Source organism: Pleurodeles waltl, chromosome 8 (assembly GCF_031143425.1).
Source record: "Pleurodeles waltl isolate 20211129_DDA chromosome 8, aPleWal1.hap1.20221129, whole genome shotgun sequence".
In the NCBI taxonomy this organism is placed as follows: Eukaryota; Metazoa; Chordata; class Amphibia; order Caudata; family Salamandridae; genus Pleurodeles; species Pleurodeles waltl.
The window spans coordinates 29,065,154-29,083,035 of NC_090447.1; the positions used below are offsets into that span (position 1 = coordinate 29,065,154).

General features: G+C 47.9%; 1 protein-coding gene across 7 annotated transcripts in view; it reads left to right on the top strand.

Moving 5' to 3' along the window:
* Positions 1-17,882, top strand: part of ARFIP2 (ARF interacting protein 2) — a 224,119-nt gene that overhangs the window by 142,857 nt on the left and 63,380 nt on the right. For 4 of the 7 annotated variants that reach the window (XM_069203657.1, XM_069203659.1, XM_069203651.1 and 1 more), the window contains 2 exons: positions 2,144-2,252; positions 14,261-14,323. In XM_069203657.1, the coding sequence (XP_069059758.1) occupies positions 2,144-2,252; positions 14,261-14,323 (172 nt within the window). The remainder of the gene's footprint in view (positions 1-2,143; positions 2,253-14,260; positions 14,324-17,882) is intronic. The other 3 variants (XM_069203655.1, XM_069203654.1, XM_069203656.1) reach the window with 1 other exon arrangement.

Sequence of the window (17,882 nt, forward strand, 5' to 3'; positions counted from 1 at the left end):
CTCTTCTTCCAAAGCCTTGGTTGCCCACCTCTGTCAGAAGGTGGCTTCACCAGGACGGTCTCTTCAGGGCCCGCTGTCAGCCTCGGAGCCCTAGGTGAAGGCTGCGTAAGATCCCTGCCCGGTCCCCTGAAGGATCCTGCCAGCCGGCTGCTCCCTGGACCTGTTCTTGGAGTGTGATCATCAGGAAAGATGTAGAGCCCTGGATGAATGTGTGGTTCTCAGCATCTCCTTGCCAGACTGAGCCGTGTGCTCTGTCCTGTTGCATCAAGGCTTTGTTTTTCTGGTACTTACTGCCACTGTGGTGGCCACTGTTTTTACCAGGATGTTATCAGTGATATTCCTGGGATTAAAGGTTAGTCTTAGATGGATGCTGATCCTCATGACCAGTGATGGTGATAGTTGATGGCTTTATGAGGCGAATGGCTCTTTAATGTCATTCTTTAAGACCCCCATCCACAGCTTGACTTTAGACCTTTAACTGGCCACATCTTCTGCCTGGAAGTTGTTCAAAATCAAAATGGTGGTGTTACCCTTACTGCACCTCCATCGTGTAACCCTCGTCTCCTACATCAGGGATGTCTCTGTGGCTCCACCAGGGACGCTAAACGTGTAGTTCTTTGGTGTGTTCGGGGATTCTCAGTTGCGCAGATGGACATCCCTGCATTTCATATGAAGCTAAGGAAGATACGCGGCTCGCGAACTATTGTTACGGGCAAGTAACTCTGGGCCTGATGTAGATTTCAGCAGACAGGTTACTCAGTCACAGCGGTGATGGATATCCCGTCCGTCAAAATATGTATCGCATTATGTCCTGTGGGATTTAGATTTTGGCGGACGGGATATCCCTCACCGTTGTGACGGAGTACCCGTCCGCCGAGTTTTACATCAGGCCCTTTATCTTTGCTCAGACCTGATCTTCTAGTCAGATTTCTATGATAACTCCCTTGTCTCTTCCTCTATCCCTTAGTCTAAGCTCCACCCACTCCCTCATGCTTCTTCCCCCACCCACCTGCCAGTGAAATACTTCACAGTTCTCGACGGAACACTTGGTCCTCTCCGGCTACCACCCCGTGTCCCTCCAGACCTCATCTTCAGACCCCTCAAAAGGGTCTTAAACCTCCTCAAGTTGTCTCCTTTCATTGGTGATCTCTGCAGCCGTCAGGAGTCAGGGTTCCACAGGTGCACCACAACACATCACCCTACGCGACATCTTGTCTGCCTTCATCCCAGCTGACCACACCATCCAGTACAAAGCCTGTCCTCTGTGCATCATGACAGCCAGGCTCACCCCTGCTTGGAAATGTAAATGGGGGAGGACCGGAAATTGCACAGAGGTGGTTTCCAGGCACATAGTTGGCAAACAGTGGAGAGATTCCAGCCCCAGCAGCAACCTGCACAGTCACATTCGGGGGAAGACAAGACTAGGCCAGCTCGTGACATCATGAAAGTGGGCGGGTGGGGGTGGGCTTGTCCAGGGCTTTAAGGGTATGGTTTGAACTAGAAAGTATATTTCTGGTTGTAAGCATCCCTGAAGGTGAAGATGGGGTACATTTATTTTATATACAGAGGCCGAGACTTGTGTATGGTGCTCTTAGGATCTTCATTCCATTCCGAATCCATAAATTATTTTTGCTATGCCCAACCATTGCGACTTTTGACCCACCGTCGTGCCCTGTATTGGCCCTTTGCATCTTGTGTTTCAGCAGCCCATCTTGAAGTACCTCACTTTACCTGTGAGTCTGAGATAAGCCTGAGATGAGTCCTGGATCTCCTGTGCCCTGCCAGTGCCCACAGACCCTTGTCACATCCCACATCCTAGCGCCTTGCATCAGACACCCAAGTCCACCACATTCTACAGTCTTTCTTTCATTTCCTGTAATATTGTGGTGAGGCGTGTGTTGACTCATGGTATGATGCTTTGTGTTGCTCACCCTTCTCCCCTGCAATGCCACATTGCGCATTGTTACAATTGATGACATGATGTTGCGTTTGTTGACTGATCATGCACTAGTATATGGTCTCAGCATGTGCGGTGCACCGCTGGTATGTCCTATTTCATGCTACATGTGGGTGTTTCTAGCAGGCCTGGAGGTGATCCCCATGAGTGGTCACCAATAATCTTTTCTGTTCTTGCTGGTTGTAGGACCTGCAGCAGGTGATGGTGTCCGGACCCAACTTGAACGAGACCAGCATTGTCTCAGGAGGCTACGGGGGGACGACGGAAGGCATAATACCAACAGGAAACATCAAAGGTGAGTGTGGTAGAGGTACCTAGAGTTCAGCAGGTCATCCTAGGACAGGGGAGGGTGTTCTAGCACTTGGGTCTTCAGTAGTCAGATTTGTACCTAATATTCTCACTTTGAGGCCCAGGGCAGATCAGATCACACTACACCACCATGGTAAATCATGAAAACAGCCAGAATCCTTCTCCACAGCACTAATCGACGTGGAACCTCCGCACACTACTGTAGTGCTAGAAACTGCAGAGAACTAGACCTTAAGGACTCTGTTTAGCTGGACCTCACTTCTCTACTCCATGCTGTGGGGGCTTGTGCTGCATGTTCCTTTGCTACTAACATCCTCTGATATTATCTGCCTACTCTGTGGCCCATCATTCTCAAAGCTAAGGATGCTCGTAGGTGTTCTGCTTTTACTAACCCCCCTTCTCATCTGATCTGCTTCCTCCTTGCTTCATCCTACTCAAGGCTTTAGATGCTGATGCCAATCTTCCTTCTCTTACTGGCATCCTACCCCAGCCCCTGATCTCATTTGTATGCTCCAGGGTCGAGCTTACTCCTGGTGTCAGAGTTTGTCGTTTTACTAACATTTTCCCCCGGCCCCATGGTTATGTTATGTTGTGCTGTGTGTGTTGTGTTACGTTTTGTGTCTTTGTAAAGTGCACTGTCGCCTGCAAGGATATTCTTGTGCTGAGCAGGTGTGTGTGCCTAGCCCTGCCTATAGTAGGTTAGTTAATTGAAAAGCCAGGCCTTCAGCCTCTTGCAAAATTTAAGAAGAAATGAGGAATCTCTGATGTGAAGTGGGAGGCTATTCCATGCTTTTGGAGCAATGTAAGAGAACGCCTGTCCTGATCTGGTTCTGTGTATGCGTGGGAGGTGTGTGAGTAGTAGTCCTGTGGAGCGGAGGTGGTTGTTGGAAGAAAATGCAACAGTTCAGGTACGTGGGACCTACGTTTTCTAGTGCCTTGAGTGTGTGTCTGAGGAGCTTTAAATGAGCACGTTTTTGTCTCTGGAGCCAGGGGAGCTCCCTACGTTTGCTGTGTGGTTTGGTAGTTTGAGCTCTCTTTGGGAGATTGAGAATGAGTCTGACTGCTGAGTCCTGGATGGTTTGTAGTCGTCTGGTGATTTGCTTGTTGATCCCGGGTTCCTCTAGTCCAACTTGCTGGTGACTAGGGCAAGAGAGACAGTTTTTCTAGTGTTGCTTGGAAGCCATTGAAAAATCTTTCTCAGCATCTTTGGGGTGTGGAAATGCTATTGGCTTGTGTGGTTGTGTCCGTCTTGTTGATGGATTATTGAGAGGTTCCTGACCTGGGTCTCAGATTGGTCTGCTACCACTTGGAGTCCAATTGTTCGGTGCTTTTGCCGAAGATTACTCCTTCTTTCATGCAGGTGTTGAGCTTGAGACAGCTGGCTTTCGGCCAGTTTGCGACTTCAGTAATGCTGGCGGTGAACTTGTTTTTTGTGTTGGAGTTGTGGTCAGAGAGGGAGAGTATGAGTTGCATGTCATCAGCGTAGGAGAGGTTGTTGATGTGTGCACACAATACACTGACCAGAGGTATCATGTGTGCATTGAAGAAGGTATTGGGTGAGTGATAAACCCTTAGGCAGTCCGCAGATTCATTTGTGTGCTTCCAAGGAGTAAGGTACCCTGTTATGGAGGCTAGTTCCAAACGTGCTTCTTTCACTGACATCATCCCTGGCCCGCCTATATTACTCATCTCTCGACTTACTTCATGATTCGGATGCTAGTGTCAAGATTCCTTCTCTTACTAACATCCCCCAGCCATTGATGTTATCTGTCCCAGATGCCCCATCCTACCTGATGCCACAGACACAAGCAGGTGCTTTCCTTTTCTCACATGATCTGCCTGCTCCATACTGAATGCACCAAGATCAGTGGGTGTGAGAGGGTGGCAGATGGGCACTGGTAGCGGCGCGGCCTTGTACCTGCATAGCTGGTGTTGGCGCGGCACACCGCTGGTCCTGGGCCTCTCATCAAAAGCGACTAAATCCTTCTATGAGAGTCTTTCCAGCTGCAAGACAACTTGAGTCCTTATTAAAGATGTCTGCCATTAAAAGACACATCCTCTTGGTAACAGTCCTCTGACCCTCCTCATTTCATCATTGACTTATCGTCGTCTCTGTATGGGAGAACAAGGTTTATAGGGTTTTTTAACCGCTTCTGTGTCCCGTAGACATCCGTAGGACTCGCATAGGGTCACTTCCCTGATGTGGTCCCCAAGAGTAAGTACAAAAGGAAGCATCCTGGCAGACAACAGGTTGAAGATATTGAAAACTCAGTGGGGCCAAGGAAGCTGTTTAAGGGGTTGATCTGCTTGGGAGGGGGTGTACCATCGGACTTTGTCTCTCGATGTACCCTCCGCACGCCTTCTTACAGTGAGACGATACTTCCCTATGAGAGTCTTTGTGAGAAGTCCCATGTACTCCTCCATTTGTATAACCATAGTGTCATCTCCACCCATTTGCTGTACTGAGAATTGGCGGCTTTGGTCTCAGTTCATGTTGTGCCTGCTTTGTGGGTCTTGTTCTTGAGACTGATGACTTGTCCATCCACTGCTAGGCCTGGCCAAAAGACACCTTCAGCTCTTTCGTCAGCTTCATCTTTTCCAAAGAATATCGTTCAGAATATATCCGCATACAGAGGCTCTTCATCAACACTCTTTTCCGATTGGTCTATTCAAACGTCACTCCCTCCCTTCCACCACAACACAAATGTAGTTCATTGGACCCACCCACTTCAACCATTGGATGCCTTCACTTTTATTGACTGCATTTTCTCTTGCACATTTATGTATACACTTAAAAAAGAGTCCCCCAAGATTAGAACTGTTTAGGCACTTGTTCTTCCCAGTGACTGCTAGTCTGCGTCTCTTGTAGGGTGTCATCGACTGTTTCCAGAACACTCAGCGTTTATTTTCTTAAGTGGCAATGTTGACGTATCGCTGTCAACCACCAGCAGCTTTGGTATAGTAATGACTTGAGGAACTGCAGTCGCTGTACACTGGTATTGCAGTTACATGTATTCATCGTGTGCAAATATTCCAGAATAGTTGCGCGGTTGCCATTCTCCATTGGGATGCACATGCTAATTCCTAAAAAGAATGAAAAAGGTTTATGGTGGGAGTCAGCCCTGCCAAATGTGATCTTGCAGAAGTGTTTGTTTATTGCACTTGTTTGAAGAAAACATGGACCTAAGTGCAAAGCAATGATCTTTGTATTTTCTCAAGATGTCAGCATTAGGCCTTTTGCTTAACTTGCTCTTCCAAAGTGTAACTATATATAAAGTCTACATCATCATACTTTTCTGTGAGGACCTCTGTTGGTGGTATAGTGCAAATGCAGCTTTCCATCTCCATGCAGTCTTCTGTGAGGACCTCTGTTGGTGGTATAGTGCAACTGCAGCTTTCCGTCTCTGCACTCTTCTGTACGGGCCTCTGTTGGTGGTACAGTGCAACTGCAGCTTTCCATCTCCGGTGCAATCTTCTGTACGGGCCTCTGTTGGTGGTACAGTGCAACTGCAGCTTTCCGTCTCCGTGCACTCTTCTGTACGGGCCTCTGTTGGTAGTACAGTGCAACTGCAGCTTTCCATCTCCGGTGCAATCTTCTGTACGGGCCTCTGTTGGTGGTACAGTGCAACTGCAGCTTTCCGTCTCCGTGCGCTCTTCTGTACGGGCCTCTGTTGGTAGTACAGTGCAACTGCAGCTTTCCATCTCCGGTGCACTCTTCTGTACGGGCCTCTGTTGGTGGTACAGTGCAACTGCAGCTTTCCGTCTCCGTGCACTCTTCTGTACGGGCCTCTGTTGGTGGTATAGTGCAATTGCAACTTTCCGTCTCCGTGCACTCTTCTGTACGGGCCTCTGTTGGTGGTACAGTGCAACTGCAGCTTTCCATCTCCGGTGCAATCTTCTGTACGGGCCTCTGTTGGTGGTACAGTGCAACTGCAGCTTTCCGTCTCCGTGCACTCTTCTGTACGGGCCTCTGTTGGTGGTACAGTGCGACTGCAGCTTTCCGTCTCCGTGCACTCTTCTGTACGGGCCTCTGTTGGAAGTACAGTGCAACTGCAGCTTTCCGTCTCCGTGCACTCTTCTGTACGGGCCTCTGTTGGTAGAACAGTGCAACTGCAGCTTTCTGTCTCCGTGCACTCTTCTGTACGGGCCTCTGTTGGTGGTATAGTGCAACTGCAGCTTTCCGTCTCCGTGCACTCTTCTGTACGGGCCTCTGTTGGTGGTACAGTGCAACTGCAGCTTTCCGTCTCCGTGCACTCTTCTGTACGGGCCTCTGTTGGTAGTACAGTGCAACTGCAGCTTTCCATCTCCGGTGCAACCTTCTGTACGGGCCTCTGTTGGTGGTACAGTGCAACTGCAGCTTTCTGTCTCCGTGCACTCTTCTGTACGGGCCTCTGTTGGTGGTAGAGTGCAACTGCAGCTTTCCGTCTCCGTGCACTCGTCTGTACGGGCCTCTGTTGGTGGTACAGTGCAACTGCAGCTTTCCATCTATATTGTACTCTTCTGTGAGGACCTCTGTTGGTGGTGTAGAACCATGTCGGTTTTTCATCTGTATTGTACTCTCCTCTGAGGACCTCTGTTGGTGGTATAGCACAGTGTCGGTTTTTCATCTGTATTGTACTCTCCTGCGAGGACCTCTGTTGATGGTATAGTACCACGCTGGTTTTTCGTCTGCATTTTACTCTCCTGCGAGGACCTCGGTTGATGGTATAGTACAACGTCATTTTTGCATCTGCATTGTACTCTCCTGTCAGGACCTCTGTTGGTGGTATAGGACAGTGTCGGTTTTTCATCTTCATTGTACTCTCCTCTGAGGACTTCTGTTGGTGGTATAGTACAACGTTGGTTTTTAATCTACATTGTACTCTCCTGTGAGGACCTCTGTTGGTGGTATAGTACCTCGTCGGTTTTACATCTGTATTGTACTCTTCTGTGAAGACCTCTGTTGGTGATATAGTTCGACTGCAGCTTTCCATCACAAGGGCACTCTTCTGTGAGGACCTCTGTTGGTGGTATAGTGCAACTGCAGCTTTCCATCCCGGGGCACTCTTCTGTGAGGACCTCCGTTGGTAGTATAGTGCGACTGCAGCTTTCCATCACAAGGGTACTCTTCTGTGAGGACCTCTGTTGGTGGTATAGTGCAACTGCAGCTTTCCATCCCGGGGCACTCTTCTGTGAGGACCGCTGTTGGTGGTATAGTGCTACTGCAGCTTTCCATCCCGGGGACACTCTTCTGTGAGGACCGCTGTTGATGGTATAGTGCGACTGCAGCTTTCCATCACGGTGCACTCTTCTGTGAGGACCTCTGTTGGTGGTATAGTGCGACTCCAGCTTTCCATCACGGGGGCACTCTTCTGTGAGGACCTCCGTTGGTGGTATAGTGCGACTCCAGCTTTCCATCACGAGGGCACTCTTCTGTGAGGACCTCCGTTGGTGGTATAGTGCGACTGCAGCTTTCCATCGCAGGGACACTCTTCTGTGAGGACCTCCGTTGGTAGTATAGTGCGACTGCAGCTTTCCATCACAAGGGTACTCTTCTGTGAGGACCTCTGTTGGTGGTATAGTGCAACTGCAGCTTTCCATCACGGGGGCACTCTTCTGTGAGGACCTCTGTTGGTGGTATAGTGCGACTGCAGCTTTCCATCGCAGGGACACTCTCCTCTGAGGACTTCTGTTGGTGGTATAGTACAACGTTGGTTTTTAATCTACATTGTACTCTCCTGTGAGGACCTCTGTTGGTGGTATAGTACCTCGTCGGTTTTACATCTGTATTGTACTCTTCTGTGAAGACCTTTGTTGGTAGTATAGTAGAGCATCAGTTTTTCATCTTCATTGTACTCTCCTCTGAGGATCTCTGTTGGTGGTATAGTACAGCGTCGTTTTATCATCTATATTGTACTCTCCTGTGAGGACCTCTGTTGGTAGTATAGTACAACGTTGGTTTTTCAACTATATTGTTGTCTTTGGTACTGCATCACAACTGCAGCTTTCCGTCTCCGTGCACTCTTCTGTACGGGCCTCTGTTGGTGGTATAGTGCAACTGCAGCTTTCCGTCTCCGTGCACTCTTCTGTACGGACCTCTGTTGTTGTTATATCACAACGGCAGCTTTCCGTCTCCGTGCACTCTTCTGTACGGGCCTCTGTTGGTGGTAGAGTGCAACGGCAGCTTTCCGTCTCCGTGCACTCTTCTGTACGGGCCTCTGTTGGTGGTATAGTGCAACTGCAGCTTTCCGTCTCCGTGCACTCTTCTGTACGGACCTCTGTTGTTATATCACAACGGCAGCTTTCCGTCTCCGTGCACTCTTCTGTACGGGCCTCTGTTGGTGGTAGAGTGCAACGGCAGCTTTCCGTCTCCGTGCACTCTTCTGTACGGGCCTCTGTTGGTGGTACAGTGCGACTGCAGCTTTCCGTCTCCGTGCACTCTTCTGTACGGGCCTCTGTTGGTAGTACAGTGCGACTGCAGCTTTCCGTCTCCGTGCACTCTTCTGTACGGGCCTCTGTTGGTGGTACAGTGCGACTGCAGCTTTCCGTCTCCGTGCACTCTTCTGTACGGGCCTCTGTTGGTGGTACAGTGCGACTGCAGCTTTCCGTCTCCGTGCACTCTTCTGTACGGGCCTCTGTTGGTAGTACAGTGCGACTGCAGCTTTCCGTCTCCGTGCACTCTTCTGTACGGGCCTCTGTTGGTGGTACAGTGCGACTGCAGCTTTCCATCTCCGGTGCAATCTTCTGTACGGGCCTCTGTTGGTGGTACAGTGCGACTGCAGCTTTCCGTCTCCGTGCACTCTTCTGTACGGGCCTCTGTTGGTAGTACAGTGCGACTGCAGCTTTCCGTCTCCGTGCACTCTTCTGTACGGGCCTCTGTTGGTGGTACAGTGCGACTGCAGCTTTCCATCTCCGGTGCAATCTTCTGTACGGGCCTCTGTTGGTGGTACAGTGCAACTGCAGCTTTCCGTCTCCGTGCACTCTTCTGTGAGGACCGCTGTTGGTGGTATAGTGCTACTGCAGCTTTCCATCACGGGGGCACTCTTCTGTGAGGACCTCCGTTGGTGGTATAGTGCGACTGCAGCTTTCCATCGCAGGGACACTCTTCTGTGAGGACCTCTGTTGGTGGTATAGTGCGACTGCAGCTTTCCATCACGGGGGCACTCTTCTGTGAGGACCTCTGTTGGTGGTACAGTGCGACTGCAGCTTTCCATCCCAGGGCACTCTTCTGTGAGGACCTCTGTTGGTGGTATAGTGCGACTGCAGCTTTCAATCACTGGCACACTCTTCTGTGAGGACCTCTGTTGGTGGTATAGTGCGACTGCAGCTTTCCATCACAAGGGCACTCTTCTGTGAGGACCTCTGTTGGTGGTATAGTGCAACTGCAGCTTTCCATCCCGGGGCACTCTTCTGTGAGGACCTCTGTTGGTGATATAGTTCGACTGCAGCTTTATATCCCAGGGGCACTCTTCTGTGAGGACCTCCGTTGGTAGTATAGTGCGACTGCAGCTTTCCATCACAAGGGCACTCTTCTGTGAGGACCTCCGTTGGTAGTATAGTGCAACTGCAGCTTTCCATCCCGGGGCACTCTTCTGTGAGGACCGCTGTTGGTGGTATAGTGCTACTGCAGCTTTCCATCACGGGGGCACTCTTCTGTGAGGACCTCTGTTGGTGGTATAGTGCGACTGCAGCTTTCCATCCCAGGGCACTCTTCTGTGAGGACCGCTGTTGATGGTATAGTGCGACTGCAGCTTTCCTTCGCAGGGACACTCTTCTGTGAGGACCTCTGTTGGTGGTATAGTGCGACTGCAGCTTTCCATCACGGGGACACTCTTCTGTGAGGACCGCTGTTGATGGTATAGTGCGACTGCAGCTTTCCATCACGGTGCACTCTTCTGTGAGGACCTCTGTTGGTGGTATAGTGCGACTCCAGCTTTCCATCACGGGGGCACTCTTCTGTGAGGACCTCCGTTGGTGGTATAGTGCGACTCCAGCTTTCCATCACGAGGGCACTCTTCTGTGAGGACCTCCGTTGGTGGTATAGTGCGACTGCAGCTTTCCATCACGGGGGCACTCTTCTGTGAGGACCTCCGTTGGTGGTATAGTGCGACTGCAGCTTTCCATCGCGGGGCACTCTTCTGTGAGGACCTCTGTTGGTGGTATAGTGCGACTGCAGCTTTCCATCGCGGGGGCACTCTTCTGTGAGGACCTCTGTTGGTGGTATAGTGCGACTGCAGCTTTCCATCCCGGGGCACTCTTCTGTAAGGACCTCTGTTGGTGGTATAGTGCAACTGCAGCTTTCCATCAAGGGGGCACTCTTCTATGAGGATGTCTGTTGGTAGTAACCTGCAACTTTGTGGTGCCCGTGTATTTTCCTTTCACGTTGCAGTACAGTGAGCACACTTTCCACATCCATTATACTCTCCTCTGAGGACATCTGTAGCGACACTTTAGCTTTCCAGCGCTTCTCTGAGTCTGTGGGAGACACGACCCTCGATGCAGGGCAGTGCTCTATCATTATTTTCTCGATGTCAACTTTGTCATTGTGCACTCATGCCTTTGTTTTTGTATGGTGTAAGTATGGTTTCAAATTTACACAGAGGATGCATAGCTCACTCTCCCGACACTCACGTATGAATAGTGTAAGAAGACCAGATTTATGACAACTGCGGCTTCCCCCTCCATGGTGTTCCTCCATGAGGGCCGGGTTTGGCTGTGTGTTGCACCTTCAGATTGCAGGCGATGGTGTCCTCCTTTGAGGACATCCGTAGCTGCATAGTAAAACTGCAGCTTTCCTGGTCCTAGCTTGATTTCCGGAGCACCCTTATGATGTTCTGGGTAGAAGGAGGACCATCCGTTTACATATTTGGATTGTGCAGTGACTTATGTTTCCCAGACAGCCGAAGACGAAGGCAAATAAAAATCCAATGAATGACACAAAGAATTAGATGTATGGCGACAGTCTGCTTTTCTGATATCAAATCGTTCCTCTTCCATTCTACAAATACTGAAAGGACACCTCGAAGCTGATAGAAAGACGTGATAATAAAATGCTATTGTGGAATGATCCAAGATGTGTTTAACAATGTCTCAAGCCAGTAGTGAAAGGAGATCAACCTGATGTTTTTTCTATAGGGATGGAGTATGTATTGAATGTTATATGCTTGCTTAAATGGTGCGAGCACAATTACAATCCAAACTTAATACTGGTGCAAGCAGATCCTAAAACACATACCTACTTTCTTAACGCATACAATTTTGCCATACATATAAAGGATACACTTTGTGCTCTGAATCTCAGGTGTGTTATCGGGTCAGTGGAGGGGTTCCATCTTCTGTAGGGGTGGGGGATTTATATCGCCCTACGCTCGAACCAATTAGATTGTCATAGGGGACAAGAAGTTCAAATGTCTAGTTTTGTGCACGGACAACTAGACATTAAATCACGCCACAAGGGATGAGCTGAGGCACTTTGGTACTCACAGCCAAGCCCTGTCGAGAGTAATAACCTTTATACTATAAAAACTAGCTAACACTCCGACCGGGGAGTGGAATTCAGCCCCTTGGGACATGTTATTTCATGTCCTTCGATTCTTCTAGAGACGTAAGGTGTACCAACAAACACCTCTTATATACACACTTGGATTTACCGCTACAATGTTGAATACAGGATTTGTATTACTTGGGGAGCTATTGGAGCTCTCGTTAGCAACTTTGCTCCAAATACTTTGTTGAGCCCTGAGGAAGTCACTGAGATTATTGTCTCTCAGGACGAAACACGTGTTGGCTGTTGTCTGTTGTACCAGTATCTGTGCGCTACACCTCAAGAATAAACTATATTCATGTCAAAGGCTGTTGTCGTTTGTATCAGTATTTGAATACTACAACTTCAGGAATAATCTGGATTCATGCTAGATTTTCTTGGCCAGCATTGTGCCTGATTGCTTGGAAGAGGACTGTACTGTATGCGGACATGGACCTTGTCCCTTTCTAATTCACGTGTGCCTCCGCATTTGTTGATTATATTGTGTTTTTCTTTGAGAAACTTTGGAGGAGTGGGGAGAATCCTCCTGCCAGGAGCACCCTGTTTATAATTGACTTGACTTGTACAACAACTGGGTGATTTATCGTGAGCGCCGAGCCCTATAAACCTTCTTCCCTTTGTTGCTTCTTTCTTTGTTTTTCCGATTATACTATACAAACGTAAATGATATACTGGACCACACCTCCTTGTCCAGAAAGAAAGCTTTTGTTATAAAGGATGTGGGCCACAGTCGGAGAGTTGCAGGCACTAAGTAAAGTAGACGGTGGGGAGTTTTATCGCCCTGCCCCCTTCTTCTCATCACCTCGCCCTCTTCTTCTCATCACCTCGCCCCGCCCCTTCTTCTCATCACCTCGCCCCTTCTTCTCATCACCTCGCCCCGCCCCTTCTTCTCATCACCTCTCCTCATCCTCCAGCCACTGACTCGAGCAGTGGACTCCATCATTGGGACGCAGAGTGCAGTCGGTGTAGCTCTGGTGAGATGTGCCCTCTGCCGCTGGTTGTCTCCGGTGGGTGTTTGCAGCTTCCCAAGCGCTTGAGTGTGTGCCCTGGGGAGGGATGTGTGTAGGTTTTTCACCGCAAGGTGTGAGTATGCACAAAAGAGGGGGGTGGGGGGGTTGCGTGTACATCTGTCCGTAGAGAGTGTGCATGTGTCTTTGAATAGTGTGTGTACCCTAGGGAGAGATGTGTGTAGGTTTTTCACTGCAAGGTGTGAGAATGCACAAAGAGGGGGGGGGGGTGGTTGGGTGTACACGTGTCCGTAGAGTGTGTGTATGTGTCTTTGAATGGTGTGGACGGTAGGTAGGAATGTTTGCAAGGTGGATATGTGTCATTTTCGGAGGTTGTCTGTGTGGGTTGTGTCTGCAGGACTCTGTGTGTGCATAGTAGATATGTTTCACTTTGAAGGGTGTGTGAATGTGCAGTAGCTGTGTATCTGCAGTGTGCGTGTGAGAGTGAGAGAGAGAGAGAGACAGAGAGAGAGACAGAGAGAGGATGCATCTTTAAAAGCGCGTGCGTCCCTCCAAGCACTTCCGGGCCACTGCACTCTATAGAGATCTTTAGGATCTGAACCTTGAAAACAGCTGCTCCCAGAGGTTTCTGCTCTTCACTTCGCCAGCACCTTCCCGTTGATGTGAAGGAGCAAAGGACAGAAAAAATAACAAGGTTACAGACTACTAGAAATGAAAGTGGGAATTGTATAAAAACAGGAGGAAAAGTAATGAAAATTTAAAATATATTCAAAATTAGAGGAAATGAGAAACCACAGGCCAGGGAACAAGAGAGAAGAGGGACAGAAAATGGGAAAGAGTGAGCATTATATAGTATTAAAGAAGATAATGTGTATGTTGTTGGAAAAACTCAAAGTCAGGTGCAAATGCAATTTGCTAGTTGTAATCTGCAGTCCATGGACACCAACCTTCAAAGGAGTTCAGTGGATACGTAACAGGCTGCACAGATGCACCTCTAGTTTGTAAGTGATGGGTCTTAATCGCCAAACTATATACCAGTTGTTGCGTATTGCTTGAGATCACTTATTACAATATCTTAGTGAAAGCTCAGTAAGTTAATGCACCTAGTGAACAATTGCTTGTAATTTTTTGATCCCTGTTTGCAATCAGTGTATTGATAGGTGGCGATATGATCTCTGTACCAGCAAATTTCTGATAGTTAAGAAAAATACACATTAAAACATTTCTTTTCAAAATGTACAAATACAACACACAAAAGCACCTTCCCAAACTGCAAACATGTTTCCAGTTCCAAAATATTCATTTTTTCAGACTAGGTAACTGATATAGGAAAAAGTTGGACAAGTAGCCATCTTTTCAAAACAAGTAGATTTCAGTAACATTTTGTCCCTTGGACAAGTAGATTTATTTTTAAATTCCACACCCCTGTTCTCTTTTGATTACATTGTCTGTGCATTGTTTCTTCTGGGGCTTGGTCTGATGCTGTTATGTGATTCTGTTTAGGGCCAGCGATTCAGGTTAACCCAGCTTTCCTGGGACTACGACATCTCCATGCAGAGGGACAAGGTGGCAAGCCTTTCTAATTTACATTTACCTTCCTCCCTTCTCTGACATAACCTTTCTGACTGCGTGACGGCTGCATTAACAGGTTGTGGGCATGGTGCCTTGTATCCTCTTTCTAAAGGAATCACTTACAATCTCTGCACTGGCACACATTGCGCAGGGCGTCGGCGGGTTCTCGCCACAGTGATTCATATTTGATCTGGCTCCTGGAATCCTCTGCTCTCCTACTCTCTGCGGTTGCGCATGATTGCCGTATTATGGAAATGGTGCGCTGACCTGCTCCCTCTCTCCATCTCCCTGTCTTTCTCTCTGCCTAGGGAATGTTGAAGGGAATGTGGTTTCTTCTTGCTAACTTCAACTTGTCGCAGTACATTGATGACGGTGGCATTGCACCAAGTGGAACTCGTGCATGAGTAGCAACGAATGCAGTTACATTGTCATGCGCAGTGGTTCTCAACCTTTTGATTTCTGTTTGCCACTTAATCATTACTGAAACCCAGGAATCCCCAATGAATCACTGTTGAAGTCCGTAGACCCCCACTGAGTCATTACTTGAAGCAGGAGACCCCAGCCTAAGGCTTTTCGATGATTTGAACCACAAAACAATATACACAAAATACAGACACAAGCATTTAGCAAACAAATACACAAAATATTTAGTCATTTATTTAATTCACAAATTAATATAAAAAGACAATCTAAATTTTAATAGGAAGGTTGGATTTTTTCTAAATTCAATTGAGGCCACTAGTCATCCATACTACATCCTGTTTGATGCACTTTCATTGATTTCACTAATCAAAATGAGGGCACTAATTTAATTTTTAGCCTCCAAATTTAAATTCCTTCACATTGATAGAAACATAAAAAAATGTTCAGATTTACATTTTGCTTTTTTTATACACCCATTATTAATCTGTTGATATTATTTAATTTTTGAAGCAGTTGCACCCCTCCTGAGTAGGCTTTGCGGACCCCGAGGGGTTCCCTAGACCACAGATGGGGACCCGCTGGTCTAGAGGCATTCATGTAGGAATGATCTCCCAGCCATTAAACTCTAGCAGTGCAGTTCCCGCAATGTTGTCATCTACGTTGCCCTCTGAGAATGCGCCTCTGACAGCTCAGTTTGTTGCATTGCTGTTGTGCTGGTTATGACTGTACAGGTGAGTCCTAAGGTGAATCTAGAGCTGCAGGAGAGGGCACCACTCATAGCTGATGCACAGCAAGGGGAAGAATCGGACATGATTTGGGCGTGTCTGAACATCCCTAAAGAAGATGCGTCAAAGATGGTGCCAAGCAGCTCTGAAACCACTGTACTGATGTTCAGGCTGACCGAAGTGCAACAGGCAGGAAGAACAGATGTGGGTTTAATCCATTGTTTTTTTTGCCCACTACGCCACCCCAGAATGGACCCAGTCAGATGCAAATCAGTCTTGACCCTGCTCCCCATGGGAACAGTCCAGCCCAGACTAGTAATAGCAGCTTTATTAAATCTGGTGGTAGGTGCCTGGGTTCATTTTCGCAACGTGGTGTAGAATAAAATGTAGTTCACAAGGAAACAGCAGTAGCGTCTGTGGAGTGCAGGAAGAGAGCTGCTCCAATCCTAACAATCTACCAAAATGTAAATATTATGGAGGTTAATACAGAAGGGAGAGCTGCTCTTTACTACGTTATTGTTAATTCTCCAAAAAAGCAGTCATACAACACAATACGGCTTGTTCCCGGGCCCATTAATTCACCAACTTGTAGACCTTATTACGCTAAGTATAAAAATGAAAACTAAGCCAAACCACTTCTTTGTTAAAATAGAAACTCTGCTAAATAAGACATCTGCCCACACCCCAGGAATAAACCTACAAGTGGCTCCTCCCGGGCCTAATGCAGCAGAGAGCACGAGCCCGTCAGCGTTACCCAACAGGTTCAGATGGTAGTCCACCCTACTGCCCAGAAGGTAGCTCTGTCTGTGCAAAGGAAACTGCACCAGATGAAATTAAATACCAGAGGGACAGGGGAATGGAATTAAAAGAGAGAGAACACGCAGCCCACATACAGCTTCTTTAGCACAGCTCTTTCAGATGTTACATTTCTAGTTGCAGCAGGTTATGTACTGAAGATCCCCAGAAACAGAAAGACTCACAGCTTCAGAATGGCAGGCCACAGTAAGCCTGAGCCAAGCAGGAGGGAGGAAAGCTGTAAGCCCTAGAATCAAGTGTCGGGCCAGGACTTCTCTCAGTAGAAAAGGGAATATGGAGAAACGACAGAGCCAAAACTTAATCCAAAGAGCAAGGTCAACTTAAGAAGGCAATTGATCAGTTAACCAAGAATTTGCAGCTTGGAAAAATAACAAATGTAGGCAGTGAGCAAACTATACGGCAAGTGGATTGCCAATGCAACACACTGAAGGTTAGCAGGCCGCTTGCTTAAGCCTACCTGCTGATTCACTAGTGCGCTTCTTCTCATGACCCGGCGTTGTGGGTCCATTTTAGTTAGTTGCTTGGGCACAGTGATAGCTTAGCTTAGGCTTGCGGCCTGTGCCCCTTTACCTAGTGATTATGCTCTGTATTTCTGTATGCAATTTTTATTCATTTTATTATTGCTTCTTTTAGGGGCATTGTTTTAATTTCATTTTCAGCGGCTATTTTGCGAAAGCATCAGTATCGGTGCTATGAATTACATACTTTGCATCATGTTCTTTTCCTCGGACTCACAATAACTGAATGTGAGGCATACAGAATAGTATTTTGAATTGCCGGCCGCAAGACTGCATAAACAGTACAGCATTAGGTACATACCAGCGTCAGGCTTCTGTACATAAACATGTCCCCTATAATAACATCTTGTAGGACAAAGGGCATTAGACAAGATTCTAGCCAGAATTTCCATTCATGCTGCATGCCAGTTTTCAGTCAACCTCATTCCTCGTGTCTCCACGGATCCTGATCTGGAGACTGGTGGCCTGACCTTGTACCAGGGTAACAGGGGTGGGTGTGCTTCTCATGGACACAATAAGGACGGATTAGGCTTTTAGGTAGGGATTGTATACTCACGTCATGACAATATGTTGAGGTTGTTTATATTTACAGCTCTAACTTTCACAATCCTGATTTTGTTATTCCTCATTATCCTAATCATTGCAGCTCATGCATTTTAACACAGATTGCAGTCTTTTCAATAAATGTATTGAAAAGTGTCCTGCATCTCTTTTCTGGCCTCTGTGTGTAAGAGTCTCGTCTTCGGAGAGAGAAGGGTAAGGCTTGTTTCGCCACGTTTTTCCCTGAGGAGTTTTCAGAGTTCCATGCAAGGCTGCCACAAATCACCTCTACCGTTTGGGTGAGTTGCTGCTAGAGAGCCGGGAGGGTTGAGCCTACAGCTTCCAACTGGTGTGGGAGTGACTCAGTCACCTGCAATCCAGAGGTGCTGCTCCCCAAATCCAGCAGTCTCATTGGAGAATGAGAGTCCTTATGACACTGGAAGTCCCAACTTTGACCCAAGATGTCCCTCTACCCTGGGCGCCCTCTCCATCAATGGCAGGCCCACTCAGTCCTAAAGGACCACTCTGTGC